General features: G+C 41.7%; 1 protein-coding gene across 11 annotated transcripts in view; it reads right to left on the bottom strand.

Annotated features, from left to right (window-relative positions):
• The window catches only part of LOC115028232 (ELKS/Rab6-interacting/CAST family member 1-like), a 106,794-nt gene that overhangs the window by 8,818 nt on the left and 73,353 nt on the right, over window positions 1-24,623 (bottom strand). For 7 of the 11 annotated variants that reach the window (XM_029461834.1, XM_029461832.1, XM_029461838.1 and 4 more), the window contains 3 exons: window positions 21,424-21,571; window positions 14,012-14,119; window positions 6,468-6,653 (listed from right to left, as the gene is read on the bottom strand). In XM_029461834.1, coding sequence (XP_029317694.1) covers window positions 6,468-6,653; window positions 14,012-14,119; window positions 21,424-21,571 — 442 coding nt within the window. Of the gene's footprint in view, window positions 1-6,467; window positions 6,654-12,672; window positions 12,757-14,011; window positions 14,120-21,423; window positions 21,572-24,623 lie in introns of those variants that run through there. The other 4 variants (XR_003834544.1, XR_003834545.1, XR_003834546.1 and 1 more) reach the window with 2 other exon arrangements.

Below are 24,623 nucleotides of genomic sequence, written 5' to 3'. Positions count from 1 at the left end.
GTGTGTGTGTGTGTGTGTGTGTGTGTGTGTGTGTGGCTGTGAAATGGGCACTGAGGGTCGGACATGTGGGTGGGTGTGTCTGACTGTCTCTCCTTTGTCTGTGTTCGCTGTGTGTGTTCGCTGTGTGTTCGCTGTGTGTGTGTGTGTGTGTGTGTGTGTGTGTGTGTGTGTGTGTGTGTGTGTGTGTGTGTGTGTGTGTGTGTGTGTCTAATGGTCGTTAAGGACATCGGCGCATTTAGAGAAAAAAAATCAGCCTTGGAGCAGGAAGCAGAGCTGCCTAATGAAAGCCAAGAGAGACCCCAGACCACAGCGCAGCACAAATGGATGGGTCTGACTCTCTGCTATAGACACCCCCGCCCCCCCCCCCAAACCTCTCTACTCCACCCACTGTCTCCCCTCCACTCCAATCCAGTCTTACAATTCCCTTTGCATTGCACAGCAGTGGTGCAATAGTCTGTTCTTGGTGTGGTGGTCGACCTCTCTATCTCTCCATGTTTGTATGTTAAGCTCTGCAGAGAGCTGCTTGTTGGGCCAGACTCCGCCGAAGAGCGTTAACTTTATCCAAACGCACTCGTCCTTTCTGCTCGTGCAGTTTGGCATGTTTCGTGCTGTAATGACGCTCGAGATTATTTTTCGCATATCTCCGCAAGTACGTCCGCACAAACTAGGCACACTGAACTTTTACTTCCTCAAAGAAATAATCGTTCGTCCATTTCTCCTGGAAAGTGCGACATTCTGCATCCAGCTTTCTCTTTGTTACACTCGCCACGCTGCGTTCACTGATGTTAATGACAGTTTAATATTGAAGTTTTTTTTAAATGACGTGACCACGTGATGACACGTTCCACTCGTGTTGTGTTCAAGGACCCTGACCTTGGCCAGGAAAAACAGTCAGTCGCCCGATTTATTCTATTGCCGTCTAGATTGTTTTGGGTTTTTTTTCTAGTGGATTTTTTTGCGTGCATTTACCTCAAGGGTCGGATCAAATGGTCTCGGAGGCCGCATACGGCCCGGAGGCCGCAGGTTCCCCACCCCTGGTTTAGGGCGATCACATGAATCAAATCACATAATTTCCCACTAAAACAATAATGTGTGCCTCTGTTCTCTTCTCATTATTCACACCAGTTTACATTTACAGAAATACATAATCCCTTTCTTTTGCTTACATGACCTTTCTGTGCCTTTTTGTCTCGTCTTGGTCAGTTCACAGTTATTCAGACACATTATTTACACAGAATCAAATGCATTTATGTTTTCTGCTTACATGAGGCGGAAAGTTTTAACCATCATCACAGACAGTCAAGCAGGCAGATATGGGCAGCACAATGGCACCTCCAGGATATTTATCATTAGGAAACTAGTCACACGGACTATCACAATAATAATAATAACTCTCTCATTATCACCGGGGATGTTTATGTTCCACACACGCACACATACGTGCACACACACACACACATTCAGACTATCAGTACAATTGTAGTACTGTAGTCGCCCTCATCATTATCAGCTGTAATGCTTAAATTCCAGCTCCAACCCTTCCTGTTTTTGTATCTCCTGTCAATCAAAATTCACCCAATCAGTGACCTTAAAGCTGCGAGGGGTCACCACACACAGACACACAGTTCCTTTGTAGTCTGCCAGTCTGTAAAGAGGGCATCACTTTGCCACAGGGCATCAGGCTGCAGAGCTGAAACAACAATGATTACGCACTTTTGAAACCTAAAGGGATTGTAATGCAAGACAAACATTATTTATATAACTTTTCAGAAGTGTTTGTAGTTTTAACTTTGTTAATCTGCATGTTTAAATAACAAGAATGATCCAACTTTGACCACATACTGCATCTGTGTCAATGTCATTGCTATTATCCCCGCATAATGGACTCGCAGTCTGCTCTGGTTTTCTCTTCATCAAAACAATTAAATGATCGCTCCGAGATCTTTGTTATGTTTTATAGTGTTTTGATAATAGCAAGGATTCACAGAGCAGTGTTTAAAGTCACCAGGGCAACAGCATATTGGTGTTAATTTCTTGCATTTGCATCTTCTCTGTAACTGTGGGGCATTTTCCTTCAATACAATGACTTTTAGTAGTAAATATATGGACTACATTTTCACTGAGGTTCCTCCAGCTTGAGTTGGCTCACAAAGGTTTGCAAGCGTTTTTTGATTTAGTAGATAGAAGGTCATGGTCTGACAAATCATGCTGGATTCATAAGAGCAGCGATCTAATGTCCAACTCAGCCAATAACACTTCATATGTTTTTTACAATACCAAACGCACGCAAATGTACTCATAGACTACCAGACACACACACACACACACACACACACACACACACACACACACACACACACACACACACACACACACACACACACACACACACACACACACACACACACACACACACACACACACACACACACACACAATGTGTACAATTAGTTTTGATAGCTTGTACAGATATACATATACACTCAAACAGGCACTTTTTATACTTTCACACCAGTGTAGGGTGGGAGACATGTGTGTGTGTGTGTGTGTGTGTGTGTGTGTGTGTGTGTGTGCGTGTGCGTGTGTGTGTGTGCGTGTGGAATAGGATGCCAGTCCTCTTCAGTGCTCAATAGAGACGTCATTGAGCCATTATTATTATTATTATTATTATGACTATGGCACAAAAAACAGCTCTTTAAGTAAAACCTCACTTTTGGAATCTGTAACTTTTGTAGTTCAGCTGAGGTTAAAGAGAGACATGGAAACAAATACACAGGAACAGACGACCGAAGAACCATCGTAAGCAAATCCATAATTCAAAAGCATACCTTTCCCTAGCAGCTCCCCATTTCTCTTTAGCTTCGGTCAAAGGCATGCAATGTACCGACTAAGTTTAATATTAATCTAGTTCCTTCACTGAGGTTAGTCCAAGCTAATATCAGTACAGAAGACACACAAGAGACAAGTCAAATGTCTCATTTAAATGAGACTGACGTGATACTGTGGTAAAAAGAGACACAGTCAGTTGATAACTTCACTTACATTACATTCTTAAAAATGCAGTTTGTGGATATATTTTGGGCCGTCTTTTATTTGGAGATTTTGTTTTTCTAATACTCTACTGGTTCTTCCGGGTCCTTCAGCGGAGTCTTTGGAGGAATTGGACGTTCTCCTATTTTACATCCCTGAAAATGGCACTCCGCTTATACTTCTCAGTGACTTCAACATCCAGTCAGAGAAGTCAAAAGACTTCTAATCATCTCTCCAATCCTCCTTTGCTCTCTCACTGTCTCCGTCCACATCTACTCACAAAGCTGTAGATCATATTCATCAGAAACTGCTCTACCTCGAACCTTTCTGTAACCCTGCTTCAGATCTCTGATCGCTTTTCTTTTTATCATGCTCTCTCCCTCTCTTCCAATCTGACAAACCTATCTCCTCTAACACTGTACCTGTCCGCCATAACTCTCTGTCCTCCCACTTCACGGCAGGTTTGCCAGTCCCCTCCAGCACTACCGTGGCCTACCGTGCTGTGAATGGATCAGGTCCTCCCTACATCCAGGCCGTGGCCAAACCGTACACCGCAGCTCGCTCTGCATCGGCCAATGTTTTCAGTACTGTTAAACCTATCGACAGTAGTATGATCAGTTTATCTTATCAGCACAAAAAGCAGGGAATACACTCTCCTACAGGCTCCTTGCTCTTGATGCAACCAGTCATCGATACTGGATGTTGTCATGTTAATGCATATGTGGGCATGGGATATGTAGGCTTCCATGTGTGTGTGTGTGTGTGTGTCTGTGTGTCTGTCCATGTGTGTTTTACATGCTCTTTTAGTATGATCCTAATGGCTTTACAGAGTGCCAGGCATTTTAACAGAGCCAGCAAAAGGCTTGTAAAACACACACACACTCACCACAAGACAGAGAGGAGAGGCTGGCACAGCGGAACATGGCAGTCTGGAGGGAGACTGTGTGTGCATTAAGAGGGTCAGCCAGGGTGATGGTGACACATGATGAAGGAAAACGAGAAACACGGGCCTGAATGAAAGACAGGCAGTGTGTGTCTGCGATTGTGTGTAGGCAGGGTCGGGGTCTAAAGCAGACACATGGCGCCGAGTGGCACTGCCTGGGTATGGGTGGGTTTGGACAGAGAGAGGCAAAAAGATTCAAACTGCGATTTTGTCAGGGGAAACATCCCACCAAAAACAGAAACACTTGACTTATAAAAACTCACTCTGACAACAAGGTAGATGGTGAGAGTAGAAGGTAATGGAGGCACTTTGGTAGAAAAATAAGGGAAAGAGAAATGGTCTTTTTTAGGGGAAGGCCTGAAGAAAGAAGGAAGTTGAGAAAGTGATGGCACAAGAGAACGTGATGAAGAAGATAAAAGAATGCAATGATGGAGAAGTTGAGAGTTTTCACCCAAAAGTCAAAACCTTCTTTTGTCCTTTTTGCTCTGCATGAATTATAATGAACACTTTTCCACCTAACGTTGACCAAACTATTCAATAAGTACTCTCTAAAATACCTCTTTTTGGTTTCATCTCAAATTTGGTATTTTAGGATAATCTCCCACGTTTCAGACAATGACTGAAATTTGAGTAAAATATGAAATAGCGTTTAATATCATGATAATATATAATAGATGTTAAGTTCTGCTGCTTTCAGTACACTGCTAAACTACAACAAATTGCTAGTTGAATTAAAAAAGTTCAGTTTTATTAAACAAATTGAACATTAAACTGAACACAAAGGGCAAGAATTAAAAAAAGAATGATAGTTACAACGTGCAGTTTTCTACTAATACTAATCTCTTAATGTGTTTATCGCGCAAGTTGACGAAAAAAAGCGATATATTGTTCAGCCCTAATACTATAAAACCTTAACAAGTAGTTGGCTAAACTGAACCAGCACATAACCAGTTTTGGTAGCATACGTATGGGTCCTTATGGGAGATATGTTGCAAATGCTTTATATCATGCAACGCTAACTTCCAAAAAAGGCCATGTTGGACCATCTTACTCAGCCTGGACCAAATGAGCAGTAGTAGTTTTTTTTTTTACTCAGTTGTAAATGTGGATGTTGCCACGAGCACAGTTTAAATGTTCTCAATATTGTTATAATACAAGGTAGGAATGAAATACTGCAGGGTAGTAAATTGGTCGTCTAAAAACATTCAATCTTGTTAGATAAGCTTCCAAAGCAGCCCACATGATTTAGTTATAATCCAGAGTACGTTTTTCTTTTTAAAAAATGCGGCTCCGCCATCGGACCACAAATTACTTTCTGCGTTTGGGCTGATGATGAAAAATACGTACAGTAATTGTCCGTCTGTTAAAGTCACACATATCGTTTCTCTGTTGCCTTTTCACACAGTGATTCAATGACAACTTAATATTATAAAGTTTATTTAAAGTGACACTATAGTATGCTGTGCCATATCTGAAGCACTCACGCTAAACAGAGACCTTTCCCAGCGGTAAGACATACAATAGGGCTTTCATGAGGACCGTAGGAAACTAGTCCTGCTGTACCCCAACCGCACACTCTGTCACATTGCTCTGTGAGTATGTGTGTGTCTGTCTCCAGTTACCATTTTGTCATGTATACCACCATGTATACGACCATGTATCGCCTGATATGTTTTCAATATGTAGGAAAAAGACGAGCGAAAGAGAAAGAGAGACACGGGGAAGCCATAGACAGCAACGACATTTTAAAATGTAATGCACTCCTTATATTCAGTATCTGAAAAACTGGTTACCATGACAATAGATTGAGACGAGCAGGCAAGCCAACTTTCCCTAAGCCTCACCTTTCTATATCCTCATTTCCCTTTTCTTTGCTCTCCTCCCACTCTCAGATGACAACTCTTTCGACAGTTAAATAATAAATATCTCCCCTCTTTGCTCCATATATGAACTAACCCTCCTCCCGCTGCCAAAAGCTGGAAGCAGAGTTTACTCCTTGTAAAATGAAACGTCTGAAACAGTATTTGTTCCGCAGCCAGGAGCTTGTCGTCAGGTGACCCTGCAGGAGTAAATCTTTTCAATAATGTCAAAGGCAGAGCCAAAAATCTGCCAGGCCGACCAGTGTGTGCCCTACTCCTACACACACACACATCCACACAGTTACAGAGACGCACACACACACACACACACAGCGAGAACAATAACACAAACTCACACATTTCATCACATCTAACAAGCAAGCACACAGAAACAGACACTCTATGGCTGATTTTAGGAAATGATAAATTGGGAGTGACAAAATGTCCTCACTTTATTCCATATTCACTCACACACACACACAAAAAAGGAGAGAGTCAGACACACCCAACCACATGTCCGACCCTCAGTGCCCATTTCACAGCCACACACACACACACACACACACACACACACACACACACACACATGATTTTTTCCCCTCATCTTTCAGAAGTACACACACAAACTGTCTCACCTGTTCCTGTGTCATGCTTCGCAGCTGCGTATGCCAGGAGGCGGAGTCAGAGCGGTGATAGGCGGGGGGCGGGGCAAAGTCCTGCAGTATGATTGGGTCTCGCTCCTGACACAGTGCGGTCAGGTGACTGATGTACAGCTTCAGTTTGCTGCGATTCTGATTGAGATCCAGGAGAGGAGAGAGATTCTGAAGGAGGAAGGGAGTGATAGGGTACAAACATTAGAGGGATACATTTTATTGTGCACAACATATACGACAAAAAAGGTCAACACAGCCCATGAAAGAAGAAACACAGAGACCAGAGAGAGAAAGAAGTGCTCTGAGAACAGTAAATGCTGTTAGTTATGGCTATTATTCTCAGATAATCAAGAAAATGTTTAATCTGTGCACCCAATTTGATTACATATAGGTTTATGGTCACAGATCTTCTACAGGCATAAAGTGCAGAGAGAATAAAAGAACACTCGGGTTCATACATGGTCATTCAACTAACTAATCCTAATGCAAAACACCTGCCTCTTTTCTTTTTATGATTTGCTGAAATCCTTTGTTAACTACTGCCTGTATAACAGTCACTCAATAACCCATAGCGAGCAGTACATTGAGATTTCACACACGTATGAATCATCATCATTAAACATGAGCGCTGGGCTGATACAAACATATAGGATGAGGTGAGATGAACACGTAGGAATGGGGAGATGACAAGAGGATGGGATGTGGGAACGTCTGAAAGTAGAGCTTAGTCTGATTACTCTAGAAACCCTGGTTAAATGCAGTTAGTCAGTTTTCCCCACAAGCTGCTGCTTTAAAATATATTTAAAATAGATACACGGTGAAGCATGAATTCATCTGTATTGTTCTGGATCTTCTGACCTGGCCTTTTATACAACTGAGAACAAAAACTGCAGTCAAGTAACCACAATGTAGCAACAACAATTACTCTCTCCAGTTTGTTTATAGAGAATAGATCCAGACTGTAATCCTCAGTGAACAGCTTTGATAAAACTGAGAGGTACACATCTGATTCCCACGTTTAACAGCGACATTTGTTCCACAGTGGCCATGACTAAACGTGTGTGTGTGTGTGTGTGTGTGTGTGTGAGTGTGTGAGTGTGGGAATGAGGGTCAGACGAGCTAAACGGTAACATACATTTTGGGGGTAAAAAACAAGACCCCCCAAGAGACACAGATAAGACACACACAGGCAGACACACAAACACATTCCTTGGGGAATCGAAGGATTTAAGTGCAGAGGAAGCAAGTTAAGAGGGCTGTTAGTGTGTGCGTGTGAGTTGGTAAAGTATATTTAATCCCAGCGGGGTCTGTTCACACCCTGTGCTCCATGCTCATCATCACTCAGCACACACACACACACACACACACACACACACACACACGCACACGCACACACACACACGCACACACACACGAGTTTCAACAGCAGGATCCATTCACTCGCTATCTACTGTAGTTCAGCACAACACTTTAACACCGACTCACCTCAAGCATAGTTTAAACACCGCTCTAAAAGACTGTGCAAGGAATATTAAACTGCATGTAACCATAGCAACCATATTGACACTTCATGCCATGTCAGCCCACTGGTTATATTAACCGAGTTAAACTGACGACAAACAGATGAGGATTTTAAAGACAGCATCTCTTTTTAGAGCATCTAGCAGAGAGGATATCATTCAATGTAACACTAATGAATTCTTCAATATATAAAATAATGGAATTTATATTGAGATAATATAATATATAATGAGATGCTCTCATTTCTTGCATGTTATATTACAGTTTTAACATGTTTTCTAAAATTGAAAGTCAGCCTTAGACTTAAACTGTTAAAATACAAACTGCAGATTGGTAATGTACGGATATAATACAGCATACAAGAAAACTCAACATATATATCCAAAATGTTTTATTCAGTGACTTTATGTGCTTGAGCATCCTGGCAAAAAAAAGAAAAATGAAAGCACTAGATGTGGGTAGTTATTGTGGGGGAAGAAAGTGTTATTGCACACAATGAAAGCTGACAGTAAATCAAAGTCACCTCTGATTCTGAGTCCTTTACTGCACACGCACACGCACACGCACGCGCACACAGGGTCGTTATCAAAGTTGTAAATAGCTCTAGTCATAGTATTTTCCAGTGAGGACCTGCCAGTAGGTTACAGTCCATTACGAAATACATTACTGAACATTTCCCTCCGGAGGAGAGGGAGACGGAGACGGAAAGAGAAGCGAAGAGAAAATGATGAAGTTAAAGGCTGCAGGGATCCCACACGTTCAGCATTTCACAACAACTCCATCGCTGTATGTAATGATGTATGCCGACAGCTGCAACGCGACATGGACGCTTCGCTCCGAGACTGTTGTGTAATATGCCAATATGTGAACATATCTCTTAAAATCTGGCTTTAATGCTTTAAAAAAACACTCAACATATGTGCAACGGCTGTTCTCTCACACTTTCTAAAGCAGACTATTCTGTTCGAAAGCTTGAACAAATTACTGTCCACACTTACCAGACATGCAGCAAGCTCCTTGGATCAAATACACGACAAATGAGAAACAGACAGAAGGAATGGCGCGATATAAAGAAGACATAACACCAGTTTGTTCGTTTCCCTTTTCAAGAAATATTTAATGACGAACAGAAGAAAGAAAATCTAAAAATAAGCCTGAATTATCCCAGTAATAATAATGTAAAATATTAAACTATTTAAGTCTTTGAATGTCCTGATTCATCAAGGTGTACAGTATGTATGTGCCACATGTTTTTATTGTATTACACAACCCGCAATGGTCAACGTATGCAGTGTGTTTTTAATGAGTCCACAGTGTCTTACTGTACTCTGAAACAATCCCAAAGGAGACATCATTTTATACGCCACTGTGTGTGTCAGAGTGTGTATGTGTTTGTGCCTCTTTATTAGCCTCCCAAGCCTGCCTACCAGACTCTTACTGTGCTATGAAACAACTCCAAAGAGAGACATTCAGCGAGCCTCACTCGCTGGCCACATTTCTATAAACCTTCTGTGGCCACATTAGGCGATGAAATCAGGATTTTTCTTTCCGCACACATCCCTTTGAGCCACGAGCATAAATATAAACATTTACTCGACCAGGAAACAGCATCTATTGAAGAAGTAGGATTTCTCATTGACAGTGCTGGAATTTCATTTCCATCTTGATATAACAAGTCAGAGCTTTGCGTCATTAATCATCAAGTCATTTTAAAATATTGAAAAACCAAACCAAAACACTGACCTCCTGTACACCTCTTCCCTGTCTTTTTTCACTGATGCATCGAATACCACTGAAGACCATTTAAACTGCAAAATACCATGAATACCATCAATGCTTGGTGTGTGTTAAGAGTGCTCTCCTGTGTTTCAGCTGTATCTGAAGCATTTAATTCTCCAACTGTAGTACAGAATTCCCTTATTGAAAGAGACACAATCACTCACTGTTCTGATGTAATGCGCTATGGCAAATTACCCGCCTTACACACCAAGGAGAGGTGTGTCTGTACTGTATGTGTGTGTGTGAAGCTACTCATGAATACAGAAAGAAAAAGGGAGGCCGGCCTGCCTCTCTCAGCAGGGAGGTGCTACCGCTAATTAATAACCAGGGTCAAACGTAGATCTGCTGGTGAACCTTTGGGCTTTTACATTCCCAATGGGAAATCCCACTGGAGGAACTGAGCTGCGCTAAAAGCAGCATGTGTTACTCATATGTGGTGTTGCCTCCACTGTCCTGTCAGTAGTTCAAACCAAATGCTACTCTTTGAATAATGGAAGATCAAACTTAAAAGATACTTTCAGCATTACATCGTTTCAAAACTTAAAGGTTCGATGTGTAAGATATGCCAGAATTTCAACTTTTAACTGACTAACGTTATCAACAGAATGCGAAGAGTTATGTCAAAGATGTCTATGTATTGTATTGCAGAGATGTCTACTGAAATTAGCATGCTAATTGACAGTTACGGCCCGTCCAGTCTAGGTGGCGATAATGAGCCACCTTAGTCTGCCCTCAGACCAGAGGGAGAAGATATATAGCTGTCTGACTCCGGCAGACTCAGGGCTTATTAACATTACAGCCATGATCCCTGCACGTTTTGATAGTTTGTTTTGATTAAATCCAAAGAAGCAGAAACGAAAAAAGGACTTGTGTCATTCTCACTGTGGGCGGGAGGCTGGTTCGCCGGAAGTAAAGTGTGCGAGAAAGATGGGAGACGGACAGATCTTCCGTTAGCAGTCAGCACCAATTTAGCCAAGCTGCCGGAGCAGCTACACGCTCCCCTTCCGGAAGCAGTATTATGTCGGCGCGTATGGACCCAGTAGTCGGGGTGAAATACTGCCCCCTATTTATTTAGAGCAGGTGGCTCAGAATTACACATTGAACCTCAAAGTGTATTTATTGTTTTGGTCTCAAGAAAAACTCTATTTTAAATTAGATGCGTTAAGATACATTGTGTGTGTTTTTTGCCCGGCACACGGCAACACACATCATTGGATATACGTTTGACACATTGGAGTCGTGTGCTTAGTCCCGCAGACTATATGCATTGCCTAGCGTTACCTTTCTTCGGGTACTTTTATGCTGTAGGTGTTTATTCTATATGAACGTAAACCTATTGACCACTTTGAATTATGTCCCTATATTTATTTTTCATTTGCTCCCAAGTCCGGGAATACGTAAGAATAGGTTACATCGCAGTTACATAGTCAGGTTACAATTCAGGTTAACCCTGAAGTTACCTTGCTAACCCCAAATCCTGCTTCGTAGCACAGGCCTCTGGGGGTGAAATGCTCCGGGTTTCAAAACAAATGGTCCAAACGAGCTACGTGTGACTACACCCTAAAAGCCCAACTACCAAGGTAGGGCTCGAACCCAGGACCCTGTGACTAAGAGTCACGTGCTCAAAGTGTTATAGGAAAAAGGCTCAAAGCTTTTCACGGGTTGAGAACGCTTAGGAGCGTGGAGGGTTGAATTTTGGGGTCATACCCCACACCAGAGGAAGACTACGTACACCCTCTTCTAATGAAATGTTGTATGTGCTGTGTGTATCAACTTCTCAAACTGTATCTGTTGATGCTGGGCTACAGAAACAACCACAAATGTTATGGAGTTTTTGTGACGTTATATTGAGGTGATATACTTAAGCTTGACTGTCAAAACACCTTAGACACATTTGGGATTAACTGAGATTAATTTGTTGTAATATTCAATTCGATTTAGATTAGAAAAGCAAAAAGAATACTTAATTCTACATTAGATGTGATAAGATTACATTTGTTTTTTTGTTCTTGCTTGGCGTGAAGGTTTGTCATGCATGTGCTATTAATAATGACCTTTGGGCCCCAAAAATACTAGAAAACCCTACTTTGTAGCAGAACAGGGGTGGAGTCAAGGGAGACATTTTCCCTTCATCATTCGTAAAAATAATAATATTTGTACCGTATATTTTGGCAAAGCAATAGCTTTCTTAAATCTTCCTCTATATCCCATACAGAGAGTAGGTTCAGCTGAGAGATTATTATGTCATGAAGGAAGATAAAGACACACGAAGCATCCAATAATAAAAAACAGATGAACTGATCCACAGGAGAATCGGTAACAAAGAGATGCATAAAGAAGATGATAGAATCTTGAGTTGAAGGCAAAATATGTGAAGAAAACAACACATGTCCAGAGAAATCATCAAAGGGATTAATGACGATGGAAAGTGATGATAGGTAGATAAGAAATGCACAAACACAAACTAAAACAGGATGAAGAAAATGAAGATTGTGGAAGAAATGTCCTTTAGAAGATGAATTGAAATCAAAGTATGATATTAGATATTGAATAGATGAAGCACAGAGTTCAAGGGTTGAGTTATTCCTGTTTAGGTAATGAATAGACCTCATTTTGAAAAGCAAAAGAAGACCCAATCAATCACATGAGAGGATGAGAAATAAGGAGTTAAATCACAGGGAAAAGAAGAGTTTCAAGAGCGGATGTTCATGAAAGAATGGAAGAAATTAACATGACAATAATGATATGACAAAAGAGGTGAAATGACAGAATCACAACACCAGCACCAGATTACAAACTCACGGATGAAACAAAAGAAAAGAAAGGACGCACAACGAGTGATGAGTACATCCAAAAGTGATCGGATCCAGATAAAGAAGACGCTCACCCTTCTGTACAAAATGACGCACCGAGAGAGAGAGAGAGAAAGAAGGCATGTGGTTTGCTAGGCCCAAATGCCCTCCTCATCGTCCTATTGGTTAGTTCAGCCCAACCGCAGCGTAAGTTTGGAAAAAGCAGGAAGTTAGTTTGGTGAAGCAAGACATTTAAAAAAAACATAGTTAGCGCAGAAGCTAGTAATAGTTGAAACAAATATATATAATTAGAGGAACTGATCGTGTGCATGTGACGTCACGCTTATTTCCCAACCTGTATGTCAGCCATGTTGGATGGTAAATACAACCAAGATTGCGCCCGTTCACGTGTGAGTTGCTGCAACGCTTCGTAATTTTCTTTGTATTTAAACGTCTAAGATTGAAAGAAAATGCCAATCTTGTGCGCAGTGTATAATTGTGGTCATAACGCTACTCGTGACCCAGAGAAACGGTTCTTTAGATTTCCTAAAATCATCAAAAACGATCCACAAAGAGGGATGAATTACTGTCTACCGAACGCCGTCAGCTGTGGTTTAGCAACATAACTCGTGAGGATTTAACAGAAGAAAAAGCACAATTCAGCCATGTGTGTGGCGTCCACTTTATATCTGGTAAGAGCTCATGCTAAAGCTATGTTTACGTTAGCGAGGATAACATCGCCGCTCTTCTCACTCACAAACCACGGCTTGAGCGGTGTATCTCGAGGTCTTTGAGAGTGATTTACACGGGCATGGACGAGCACCCTGTCATCTTTCAGTGGTTTGGTAAAAAGACTACCAACCCAGCCAGAAACAAAGATATTATAAGCATCTAAGCTCTTGTATGCCTTCATTTGTGCGTTGGTTGCCCACGACGTTTGTAGCACAAGATAGTTCACAATATCCGGATATTCAATCGGTGGTAATGACTCCAAATCCTCAATATAATCCGACGGCTTTAGCGTGTACGGGTCACGGCCGCAAATTTGGACTTTTTCTCTGAATCTTGCCTTTGCAGAGGACTCCAGAGTCAGAATACTTTGAAGAAGTATTGTATTGTTTTAGTTGTTCGCTTTAGACGCCATTTTTGATTTATATATCATCCAACATGGCGTCGCAGGCATACGTCACATAGTTTTGTCACGTGTTTGCACACGAAGAATACGGTAAATTCATGTAAATGTTACATCCAGTTCACACACATGGAAGTGTAACTTGAACAAAGACTTGTTAATGGAAGATTTAGAAATGTTACTTTAGAGCATGATTTCATCCACATAAGAGTGTACATAGATATTAAGTGGTGTGTCGGAGCAGGAACAATATTTGGAGGATTTCCACAGGTGAAGCGCACTGTCTTTGGCATAGATCTTACCTGATCTGGAGAGGGCTTGTGATTGTTGGGCTGCTCCGAGTTTGGAGAGGAGACCTTCAGGTGATCATCCTCATAATTGTCCGCCATTAGCTTCATCCGGTTTTGAGTCTTCAGAGAGGGGAGGAGAGTTGCAAACAATTAAATATATCTCACGTCAAAGACAGTAAACTGATGTTTGCGAAAACAACACAAAGCAGTGTGTGTGTGTGTGTGTGTGTGTGTGTGTGTGTGTGTGTGTGAGAGAGAGAATCAAGGACGGACAGAAGGAAAAAGACGAAAATAATTAAATTCCCAACTGTCCATGTGTGTTTGCGTTTTAAATGTTCTGCTTGGTTCTGCTTGTATTTAAAGAGACCATCTTGCGATGGGAACACACCAGACGCCAAATTGAGCCCCTACATCCGGCCCCCTTGCTCGGACCACACCCATCTTCAGACTCTACATTCATTTTTATCTTATCCACACACCTATCAAGTTTTGTGACACCAAATCGGGCTAAGGTTTAGATCGTAAGGACTGAAGGCACATTTTGCCAAAGTACAAAAGGCCATCACCCACATGGGACTTGAACCCACGACCCTAAACTTAAGAGTCTAATGCTCTACTGAGTTAACTGGAATAGGTGGGCTGTACCTCTCTCGCTGCTCCTTCTGTTTCACATGTTACAGTTATACTTCAAGCTTTACAGTAGGCCTGGAAATAGCAAGGGAGTGCAAGAGAGAGAAAGTGTGGGAGGGAGTTAGTCTAAATCTGTCAGTCTTGTACAATCTAAAACTCCTTAGCCTCTAGCTGAGCCCTGCAAGGAACAGGGGGCTTAAGCAGGCCAGACTGAGGGTTTGTGTGTGTGTGTGCTCGCGAATGTGTGTGTGTTTTTGTGTGACAGAAACTGAAAGCAAAATGTAAACGATAACTTTCATACAGTACGTGTTAGCATAGAAGACCGACTTTAGAGTGCATGTGTGAGCAGTAGATAGCGGTGCTAAAAAAAGTGTGTATGTGGGGACCCTACAAGCATGTGTGTGTGTTCCTATGTACATAAGTCAAGTTGAAGAGAACCTCCCCTGGAGTGCACACACATATTATTAATTTCCTCGTTTTCTGAAGACGGCTTTAGAACAAACACACACATATATTTAAAACAAACATGGAGAGTATACAGTTCATCTTGGAACCACAGAAGTACAGAACCCAGAGTCCCTGCTGAACCTGTAGACAAACCATCACACACACACACACACACACACACACACACACACACACACACACACACACACACACACACACACACACACACACACACACCTGTGGAGAGATGTTTATTTGTCTCTGTCATTTATTTGCCTCGCCTACAATGTTCTTAAGCATTTAAATTACCATTTGAAATTTTCACTGACTCCACAAATGATCTTTTCGACCATTGGTTAACGATGGTGGGGCTCAGACCCACGACCCTGAGATTAAGAGCCTCATGCTCTACCGACTGAGTAGACCAAAAGCAAGCTATCTCAACAGTGCTGACCTTTTAGGGAAAGCTGGATGGAAGAAGCGATCATAACTTGCTAGCTTTGTATCATCATCCACTTTTATTTAACATCCTGTGTTGGCGTATAAACAGCAGACACTGATTTGACAGGAATCTATGGTACATATACAGTATGTGCTTATAGCAAGCTTGTTACATGCTCAATAAAACTATTTTCTTTTTGAAATGATGAACAATTCTGAGAACAAAATGTCACGGGGGATTACGGCACAGAGAGAAGCTCTGGAAGCTATTGTGACAGACTAGCATTTGCATGTTCTGGTCCTGTTGTGGCCGGGCCCTAACACGCTTCCCCACTCGCTCTCATCTTTCGTCTTTCAATGTTTATTGCTGTTCAACCCAAAATACTAAACCCCTTAAAACCATGACATGGAGAAGAAGGATGAAGACAAAAAAAGGAAGGAAATAATTGAAGAAAAAAAAGAAGAAGAAAATTAAGAAAATGCCAATCTTGTGCGCAGTGTATAATTGTGGTCATAACGCTACTCGTGACCCAGAGAAACGGTTCTTTAGATTTCCTAAAATCATCAAAAACAACGATCCAAAGAAGAGGGATGAATTGCTGTCTACCGAACGCCGTCAGCTGTGGTTTAACATAACTCGTGAGGATTTAACAGAAGAAAAAGGACAATTTACCCGTGTGTGTGGCGTCCACTTTATATCTGGTAAGAGCTCACACTAAAGCTATGTTTACGTTAGCAAGGATAACATCGCCGCTCTTCTCACTCACAAACCACGGCTTGAGCGGTGTATCTCGAGCTCTTTGAGAGTGATTTACACGGGCATGGACGAGCACCCTGTCATCTTTCACTGGTTTGGTAAGAAGACTACCAACCCAGCCAGAAACAAAGACATAAGCATCTAAGCTCTTGTATGCCTTCATTTGTGCGTTGGTTGCCCACGACGTTTGTAGCACAAGGTAGTTCACAATATCCGGATATTCAATCGGCGGTAATGAATCTAAATCCTCAATATAATCCGACGGCTTTAGCGTGTACGGGTCACGGCCGCAGATTTGGACTTTTTCTCTGAATCTTGCCTTTGCAGAGGACTCCAGAGAGTCACAATACTTTGAAGAAGTCGGAGTTGTATTGCTGTTGTTGTTCGCTTTAGACGCCATTTTTGATTTGTATATCATCCAACATGGCGTCGCACACATACGTCACACAGTTTTGTCACGTGATTGCACACGAAGAATACGGTAAATTCATGTAAATGTTACATCCAGTTCACACACATGGAAGTGTAACTTGAACAAAGACTTGTTAACGAAAAATAATAGGAAGATTTAGAAATATTACTTTAGAGCATGATTTCATCCACATAAGAGTGTACATAGATATTAAGTGGTGTGTCGGGGCAGGAACAATATTTGGAGGATCTAGTCATCAAAATAGCTTCCAGAGCTTCTCTCTGTGCCGTAATTCCCCGTGACATTTTGTTCTCAGAATTGTTCATCATTTCAAAAAGAAAATAGTTTTATTGAGCATGTAACAAGCTTGCTATAAGCAGGCATGCAAGGAGTAAAGTGGCATAAGGTTTCAGCCGGGCGAGTAAAGGTGAGGGAAAAAGAAAGAGGATAAGAGGGGAGAAGAGAATAAACAGACTTGAAGGAAAGGAAGAAATTAACCCCCCCCCCCCCCCCCCCTCATTTTCCTCACTGGCCTTTCTTTACATCTTACCCTTTTCTCTAATTGTCAAGAATGCTGACCTCAGCTCACTTGTTTCCAACTCTCTCCTTCTCCCTTAATCTAATCAACACACCATTATTTCACCCCTCCTCCTCTCTCATTGTTCCCTTATTCTCTTCTTCATCCATCCTTCCTGCGGCTCTACTGTAACCCGCTGACAATAGACAGAATGAGAAACAAATGAAAACGTAGTGAAGTGAGGGGGGAAAACGCTGAGTCATGCTTTGAAGAGAATTATTTCATCGTGATAAGGCTTTGGGGAATATTAGATCAGATTATTGTTTCGTCTTTCGCTCCAGTGGTGAAAGAAGAACCTTTGTTGATATCTGTGCAATTATCAATAATGACAAGTTGCTGAGTCATGAATCATAGACAAGAACTATTTCATCATGATAACAAATTTGATTAGTTTTTTCCCCCGTTTCTCTGACAAGGGGAGAAAGTTGTTGATAAGTGGAAAATTACAAGTGACAATGGAAAGTGACTGAGTTAAGCATTGAGGGGAATTATTTCCTTCTGATAAATCTCTATGGAGCAATACATTAGATTAGACCCACATTTATTCACATTAGACTGTAACAGGAGATGTCGTGATAAAAATAAACAAACAATGACGAACAGTTAATTGTGTAAAGAGAGAGACAAATGAATAAATTCCTATGGCTCACAAAGAGAAACACTACAAGAAATGGTGGTATTAAAGAAGCGTTCAGACTTTCATGCACATGCATATCATCTGAAACGAACTGCTTCAGTGATGAACTGATAATTAATTGAGACTTCTGTCCTGAATACTAGAAATATCCCTTTACAACCGCAATTACTTCTAAATTACAGTCACACATTCATGCGTTCACAGGATTCAGAGTTTCAGAGGTTTAAAGTGGCTGAAAGTGTCTTCACCACAAAGTCAAAGTTGTGTTTTAGTGTCTGGATAATAAACATGTTTTTGAACCCTTTTTGGATCTGTGATTTACTGCTAGTTCACTGCTCCCTGTCTTTTTGTTGTTGTGCTTCTGCAATATAATTTAAAATGTGGGATAGATAATAAGAAATAACACATAACCAGGAACTTGGAAACAACAAGTGATATGAAGAGCCAAACTCTTAAAAATGCCCATTTGTGAGTCAAGCTTTAGCCACACAGGTGCGGAACAATTGCCAAGGCCACACACACCACCTGTAAATGTTAACCACATGTGTCCCTGCAGGGGCAGATGGTGGTATATCCCTCACCTCCCCCCCTTTTCTCGCTCTTCCATTTCATAAACTGTTTAAATCACTCCCTTCTCTCTCCCTCCCTCTCCCTCTCTCTCGGTTTTAGTCTCTCTCTCTCTCCCTCTCTCCTCTCCTCTCCTCTCTCTCTCTCTCTCTCTCTCTCCTCTCTCTCTCCCCCCTCCCTGTTTTCTGTCTCTCTCTCTCTATCTCTCTCTCTCGTCTCTCTCTCTCTCTCTCTCTCTCTCTCCATCTCTTCCTCTCTCTCTCTCTCTCTCTCTCTCCCCCCCTCGCTCTCTCTCTCCCCCCTCTCGCTCTCGGTTTTATTCTCTCTCGCTCCCTCCCTCTCCCTCTCTCTCGGTTTTAGTCTCTCTCTCTCTCTCTCTCCCCCTCTCTCTCTCCCCCTCTCTCTCTCTCTCCCCCTCTCTCTCTCTCTCCCTTCCTCCCTCTCTCCCTCCCTCTCTCCCTCCATCTCTCTCGGTTTTAGTCTCTGTCTTTTCACCATAGTTTGAAATAAAAACAAAAATTAGAATAAAAGTGAAGAGTAGAAGTAGACTGTGAGAAAGAAGAAGAGTGAAGAAAGCTGAGGTCACCGTGATCTACAGCCCCCTGCCTACCCTGCAGCTGGGGGTCAAAGGGCAAAACACAGGAGGCACTTTCAGGGACACACATACTGTATATTATAACACACACATATGTGTTTTATGTTAGTGTAAGTGCACATAAACGGATTGTTCTCTTTCTTGTAGCCAATCTTTTCTTACTGAATATGTTTATTATGTCATACAGTACATACTTTACATTAACACACTATGGCATACACTGACGCTTCTCTTTCTATAAAGTCGTATTATGTGATCAGCTAGTTACTTTTGCAATAAATGATATATTTCTAACCCAGAGAGCTGAATTTTAGTCTCTCAGGCTGATTATACCCTTTGAGCTGATCGTCCGAATTTAACCTTCTCCAAAGCAGAGAAATGTAGCTGCGCAGCCACGGTTAAAGTGATGTTTCAAACCCAAATTTAGACCAGACGTGAGATGTCCGTGGCATTTAAGCACAAGTAAAGTGTCCATCCCCAAAAAAACCACAGACTCTGACCTCTGATCATCTGACGAGTGATGGCCGTCAAAAAACACTCTAGAGAAACTTTTAAAAATGGCGGTGTGAATCATCCATCACACAGTTACAAGTGAACCACATTGTATTACTTTACCAAGCTAAACATGCTGCTTTCTGTTTACACCTGCTATACTCGGCCTTATGGCAACCAAAGCTCACTTTCCTCACTGATTTATAAATACTTAGAATTTCATACCGCAACTCTGTCTCTGTCCATCTGTCAGGCAGGTTATCAGTCGCAAAGTGTGGAGAGAGAGCTAAAAATACTTGCCTCAGCTCACTCATTTAACGGTTACACTGCAAACACACACACACACACACACACACACACAGGAATATTGAGGAAGTCTCTGCTGTGATCCATCAGAGGGATTGAAAATTATGACCCCACAGAGAGGAGAGAGAGAGAGAGATACACCGCGAGGGGAGAAAAAACCCTCACACCTCTTCACATACATACACACACACACACACATACATACACATAGCAGCAGACAGTAGAGTCTCTGTGTTGTCAGTAGCCACCTTCGAGACCCTGAGGTGTCATAAATGACTTCAAATAGGACGGAGAGATGAGGGAGGAAGAGAGAGGAGAGTGATGCATGTTATAATGACTTCATTTGACACAGCCACTCTCAAACACCTCCTGCTCTTCTCTTAAACACCAATTCAAATATGTGTGCGTCTATCTTATCGAATCCTTTTGAGCTTATTCAATTCATTAAAGTGGATCAAAATTTAACACAAAGCTTGAATCTCAGTTTGGTTTGAGTTTATCAGGAGTCGTTATTGAGTCCGTGTGATTTGGTAGTTGGTGCGATGTGCGTGTGTGACTGTTGGTCCCACGTACGCAGAAATATGAATGTATGCAGCCGAGTGGGTTAGTGGTCTAACACCATGAGCTCATGTGAAAGCAGCTATGGTAACGGTATAAACTGAATTGTTGCTGTGCATGTACAGCCAGCAGGAGGAAGGTTAAGAACTGAAGCTCTGGCTTTTGATCCTCTTATTATGTATTAAAATATTGATTAATGTTCTGCTGTTGCACTCTAAGCTATCCTAAATGTGTGAATCAAATGAATACCTCCTGGGGGAATCAATACAAAAACATAAACAAGGAGAAACAGATATGGACAGAAAGTAAAGAGGAGACCAGAGAAGAAGAAATCCACCAAACTCCCAGTAGGCTCATCCACTAAGGGGTTGGTTAATTCACTAGACCCAAGAGAACTTTTACTGTGTGTGAGTGTGTCTCTGAGTGTGTGAATAGACCTCTGTGTGGAACCACAGAGGCAGTTGGTCATGTTTATATCCTTGTTTTTGGCCTGGGTGAGTGTGTACATATCGGTGTGTGTGTGTGTGTGTGTGTGTGTGTGTGTGTGTGTGTGTGTGTGTGTGTGTGTGTGTGTGTTGCTCTGTGAAGGTGTATCCATACCAGGGAAGTGACGTATAAGGTTGTGTGTGTGTTAGTGTGCGTATCTGCGGACAGAACATTTAAATAAATATGAATTCATATGAAAGTGTTGTCACCGGAGGTTTGTAGAACATTTGAACCCTGTGTGTGTTTGTGTGTGGTGAGTGTGGGAGGGGTAGCTTAATCCTAAATTTACCCTTGGTGGTCGGAGGACTGTGGTCACATCTGGATTTAGTTTCTCTGTAAGTTTTCTTTGCTCCCGTCGTCATTGCCACCTCACCTGTGCTCCCTTTTTTTTTCTACCCCTCACTTTTTCCCCTCCATCTCCATCTATGCTCCTCTTTTTTAAATAACTGACCAAAAAGCTTTCCTGGTGTCCACTTGGATGTCAAAGTAAGTGTTTTATTGTGTGCACAGTAATCCTACCTGCTGTTTGAGCTGATGAACCAGACCATCCTTCTCCCTCTTCAGAGCTGCCACCTCATCCTGGGTTTTCTTCTTCTTGGATGAGGAGAGCTCTAGCAGGGCAATGTTGGCGTCTTTCTCACTGATGGCTGCCAGCAGCGCCTCTTGTCTGGACAGAGAAAAAAAAATAACATTTTGTTAGCAAGACTAGAAAGAAATACATAATTTGGTTTAGTTAAAGCCACACTTTTAAGACACAGAAATGATGGTGTGAATGCAGTTTTTAGCTTTTTATTGCTAAAATACACCACAAAAGGTTGATTTCCCCAAACATTTAAGCTATTTAACTTTTTCCTATAATCAGCTGAAATTTTCAGTGGAAGACAAGATGTTAAATTTCTAAATGTCATTTTTCAACTTTACGAGCACCACAAACTAAATACCAGTCACCTCCCTCGTATTGGGTTGGAGACAGAAACCCCGGAGATGGATATCTCAAAGTCCAGACAAAGGAAACCAAAACTATTTACATGGATATGTACTAATTTGGGTGTACCTTAATGTTATGATGAACCCATGGTGTGTCAACAAGTGGAGGGAACTCCTCTAAATTGGGCGCCACTTTGTGATTTAGAAGGATAAAATTGGTGTATTTTTGCAAACATATGGGGCTTCCTGGTGGTGTGTGACGCATACCATGCAATCAAGATGTTTCCAGTTTGGTGAGGACCTTTATGACATTCACGCTTTCTCCCTTGTGTCTCTTCACACCGTCTACTAGAACAAATGATCATATTGCATTTAACTACTATACTATTTAACTTCATGAAGAGACACCCACATCACTCTCAGTTTCACACAGGTGTTGGCCTACAGTCTCCGTTTGTCTCTCCAGCTCCCTCGTCTTTCCCTATCTCTTCCCCCTGACTTCATGGTCGGGACGGATAGATGGCATTCCATGTGGTTCGGGAAGCAACAAGCATCCCATCCATCCCATCAGCCACAGATCTGGCCGAGGACACCCAAGGCTACAAATTCTCGGAATTCTGTCCGTTTCCAGAGAGAATCTAAATCATAGCGGGTTTTCCACAATCCCATAGGGCTCAAAGATTGCCCACCCACAATCACACATGCAACATACACAAAGATGCACACTTACGAAAGAATAAATAAAAACAAATTCGCTCTTGAATCCCGCTTCTGACACAAATTGTATTTTTCCTATCAGAGGATCACAATGTTAAAGTCAATTCAAAAGAAGCCGAGTAAGAGCAAATGTTCCTCTCATGTACCCTGTACCTACAGATAAGCACACACACACACACACACACACACACACACACACACACACACACACACAGTGGTGCAGTGAGGAATGCAGTGATGAGAGTGTCTAAATGAAGACAGATTGCATGTTTGGATTGTGTGAAGACCCACAGATTCTTTGGTCAACCTCACTGACCACACTGTCAGTGTACAAGTGTCCCATAATGCATCTGGACTGCAGCAATCCTGTCAGAAGCAGGGGCTGAGGGAGTCGAGACTGAGGTTAGACCTTTTAGATGAGTAAATATGAATGCAACATCTTTGAGATATTAATAACCATTATATTATACGTTTCAACATGCCATTTTAGGGATCCAGAAATGTCCTTCTCTTTATCAACGTGTTGACCTTTTAAATGCTTTAAACTCACCTGAACTCTTGGAATTCTTCATAATATCAGAAAAATATTTCCTTTCATCCAGACTGAAACACTGTCACAGTTTTTCCCTTTCTTTTTCACGCAAACAGTCACCGGTACACGCACACACACACACACACACACACACACACACACACACACACACACACACACACACACACACACACACACACACACACACACACACACACACACACACACACACACACACACACACACACACACATACAGGAAGGCTAATGGAACATTAGTCTTGTTAAAGCTAACAGTGCGTCTAGTTTTATACCATATCTGAGAGTTACCTGCCAGCACATAGCGCTTACAAACCCCGGTGATAAAATGATATTTATTCCAGATGCACTCGTCTCATTCTGGGCCTCTCTATGTCTCTCCCTTCATCTCGATCTAACACACACACATGCATACACACGTACGCTTAAAACACTCTCTGCTTGGCCAGAGCTAAACACATGCTTGTGACAAGTGCTGGTTGTGGATACTGCTGTTACTATGTGATCATTAAAATCTGTTTCAAGTGCAGCTCTCTTTTGCTAAATCTTTAGATAATTCTACCGTCAGAGGGCACTTAAAAACATAGTATGCTCTCAGCTCTGCAGGCAATGTGTCCTTACCATTGAAAATAACAAAGACACTGCAGACAGCACTGTGCGTCCACAAAGGTTCCCAGTGGATGAAGCCTTAGATCTGTAACTTTTCTTTCAAGTCTTTCCTTTCTGGAGCAATATGGAGGGCACAGTAGGATAAAGGGAGGTCTACGGCACAAAGTAAAAGCTTATTAAAGAGGTGTCCGTCAGATCTCCATGGTTTCTTATTTAGGCTACACCTTTTGTTTTAGATGTTGTGGCACTACACGTACCAGAGATGTGTCCATTTGTTTGTGCAGTGACGTGAAATGTTTCGCCCTGGACTTTGTTTAGGAGTCACTCTTTTCTTTGACTGTTCAGCCTTGGCATCTGCTGTTAGCGGGCTCTATCAGAAATGATACAGGATTGTGCGGTTGGCTCAAGAAGAGGAGAATAACTTTGAAAATCCCAGATTACACTCAATACCACCATTTAAAAATAGAACAATTGTAATAATATGACAACTACAGTATGCATGATGTTAGGGAGCTATGCTATGGTTACATTTAGGCAACTAAAACACTTGGAGAAAGATTGTGGTAAACATAAACAGCTGACATTGAAGGTGCTGAATTCAGCCACTCCATCCTTCTTACTTTAGTTGGCACTGATCATCAGCGTTGGATTTAAATTATGAGGTGCAGAATCCTCAATGGGATAGTGGCTGTTTTTTTTACAAACAAACCTCTATTGCTGTTGCTGCTGTAAATATTAAATCACTTCCTGCGCACGAGGAAACTTCGACTTCCCTGAGCATGTAGAAAAATGGCAAAAGGCTGAATTACGATTTTGGTTTAATACATTTAGTAAAATTAATTCATATAAAAGTCATTTATTTATATGAACACTTCACAGCTTATTCAACATTTTAC

This window comes from Cottoperca gobio, chromosome 23, assembly GCF_900634415.1.
Source record: "Cottoperca gobio chromosome 23, fCotGob3.1, whole genome shotgun sequence".
NCBI classification, from domain to species: Eukaryota; Metazoa; Chordata; class Actinopteri; order Perciformes; family Bovichtidae; genus Cottoperca; species Cottoperca gobio.
The sequence above is the reverse complement of the archived record's forward strand: the minus strand, read 5'-3'. Positions and strand labels throughout refer to the sequence as shown.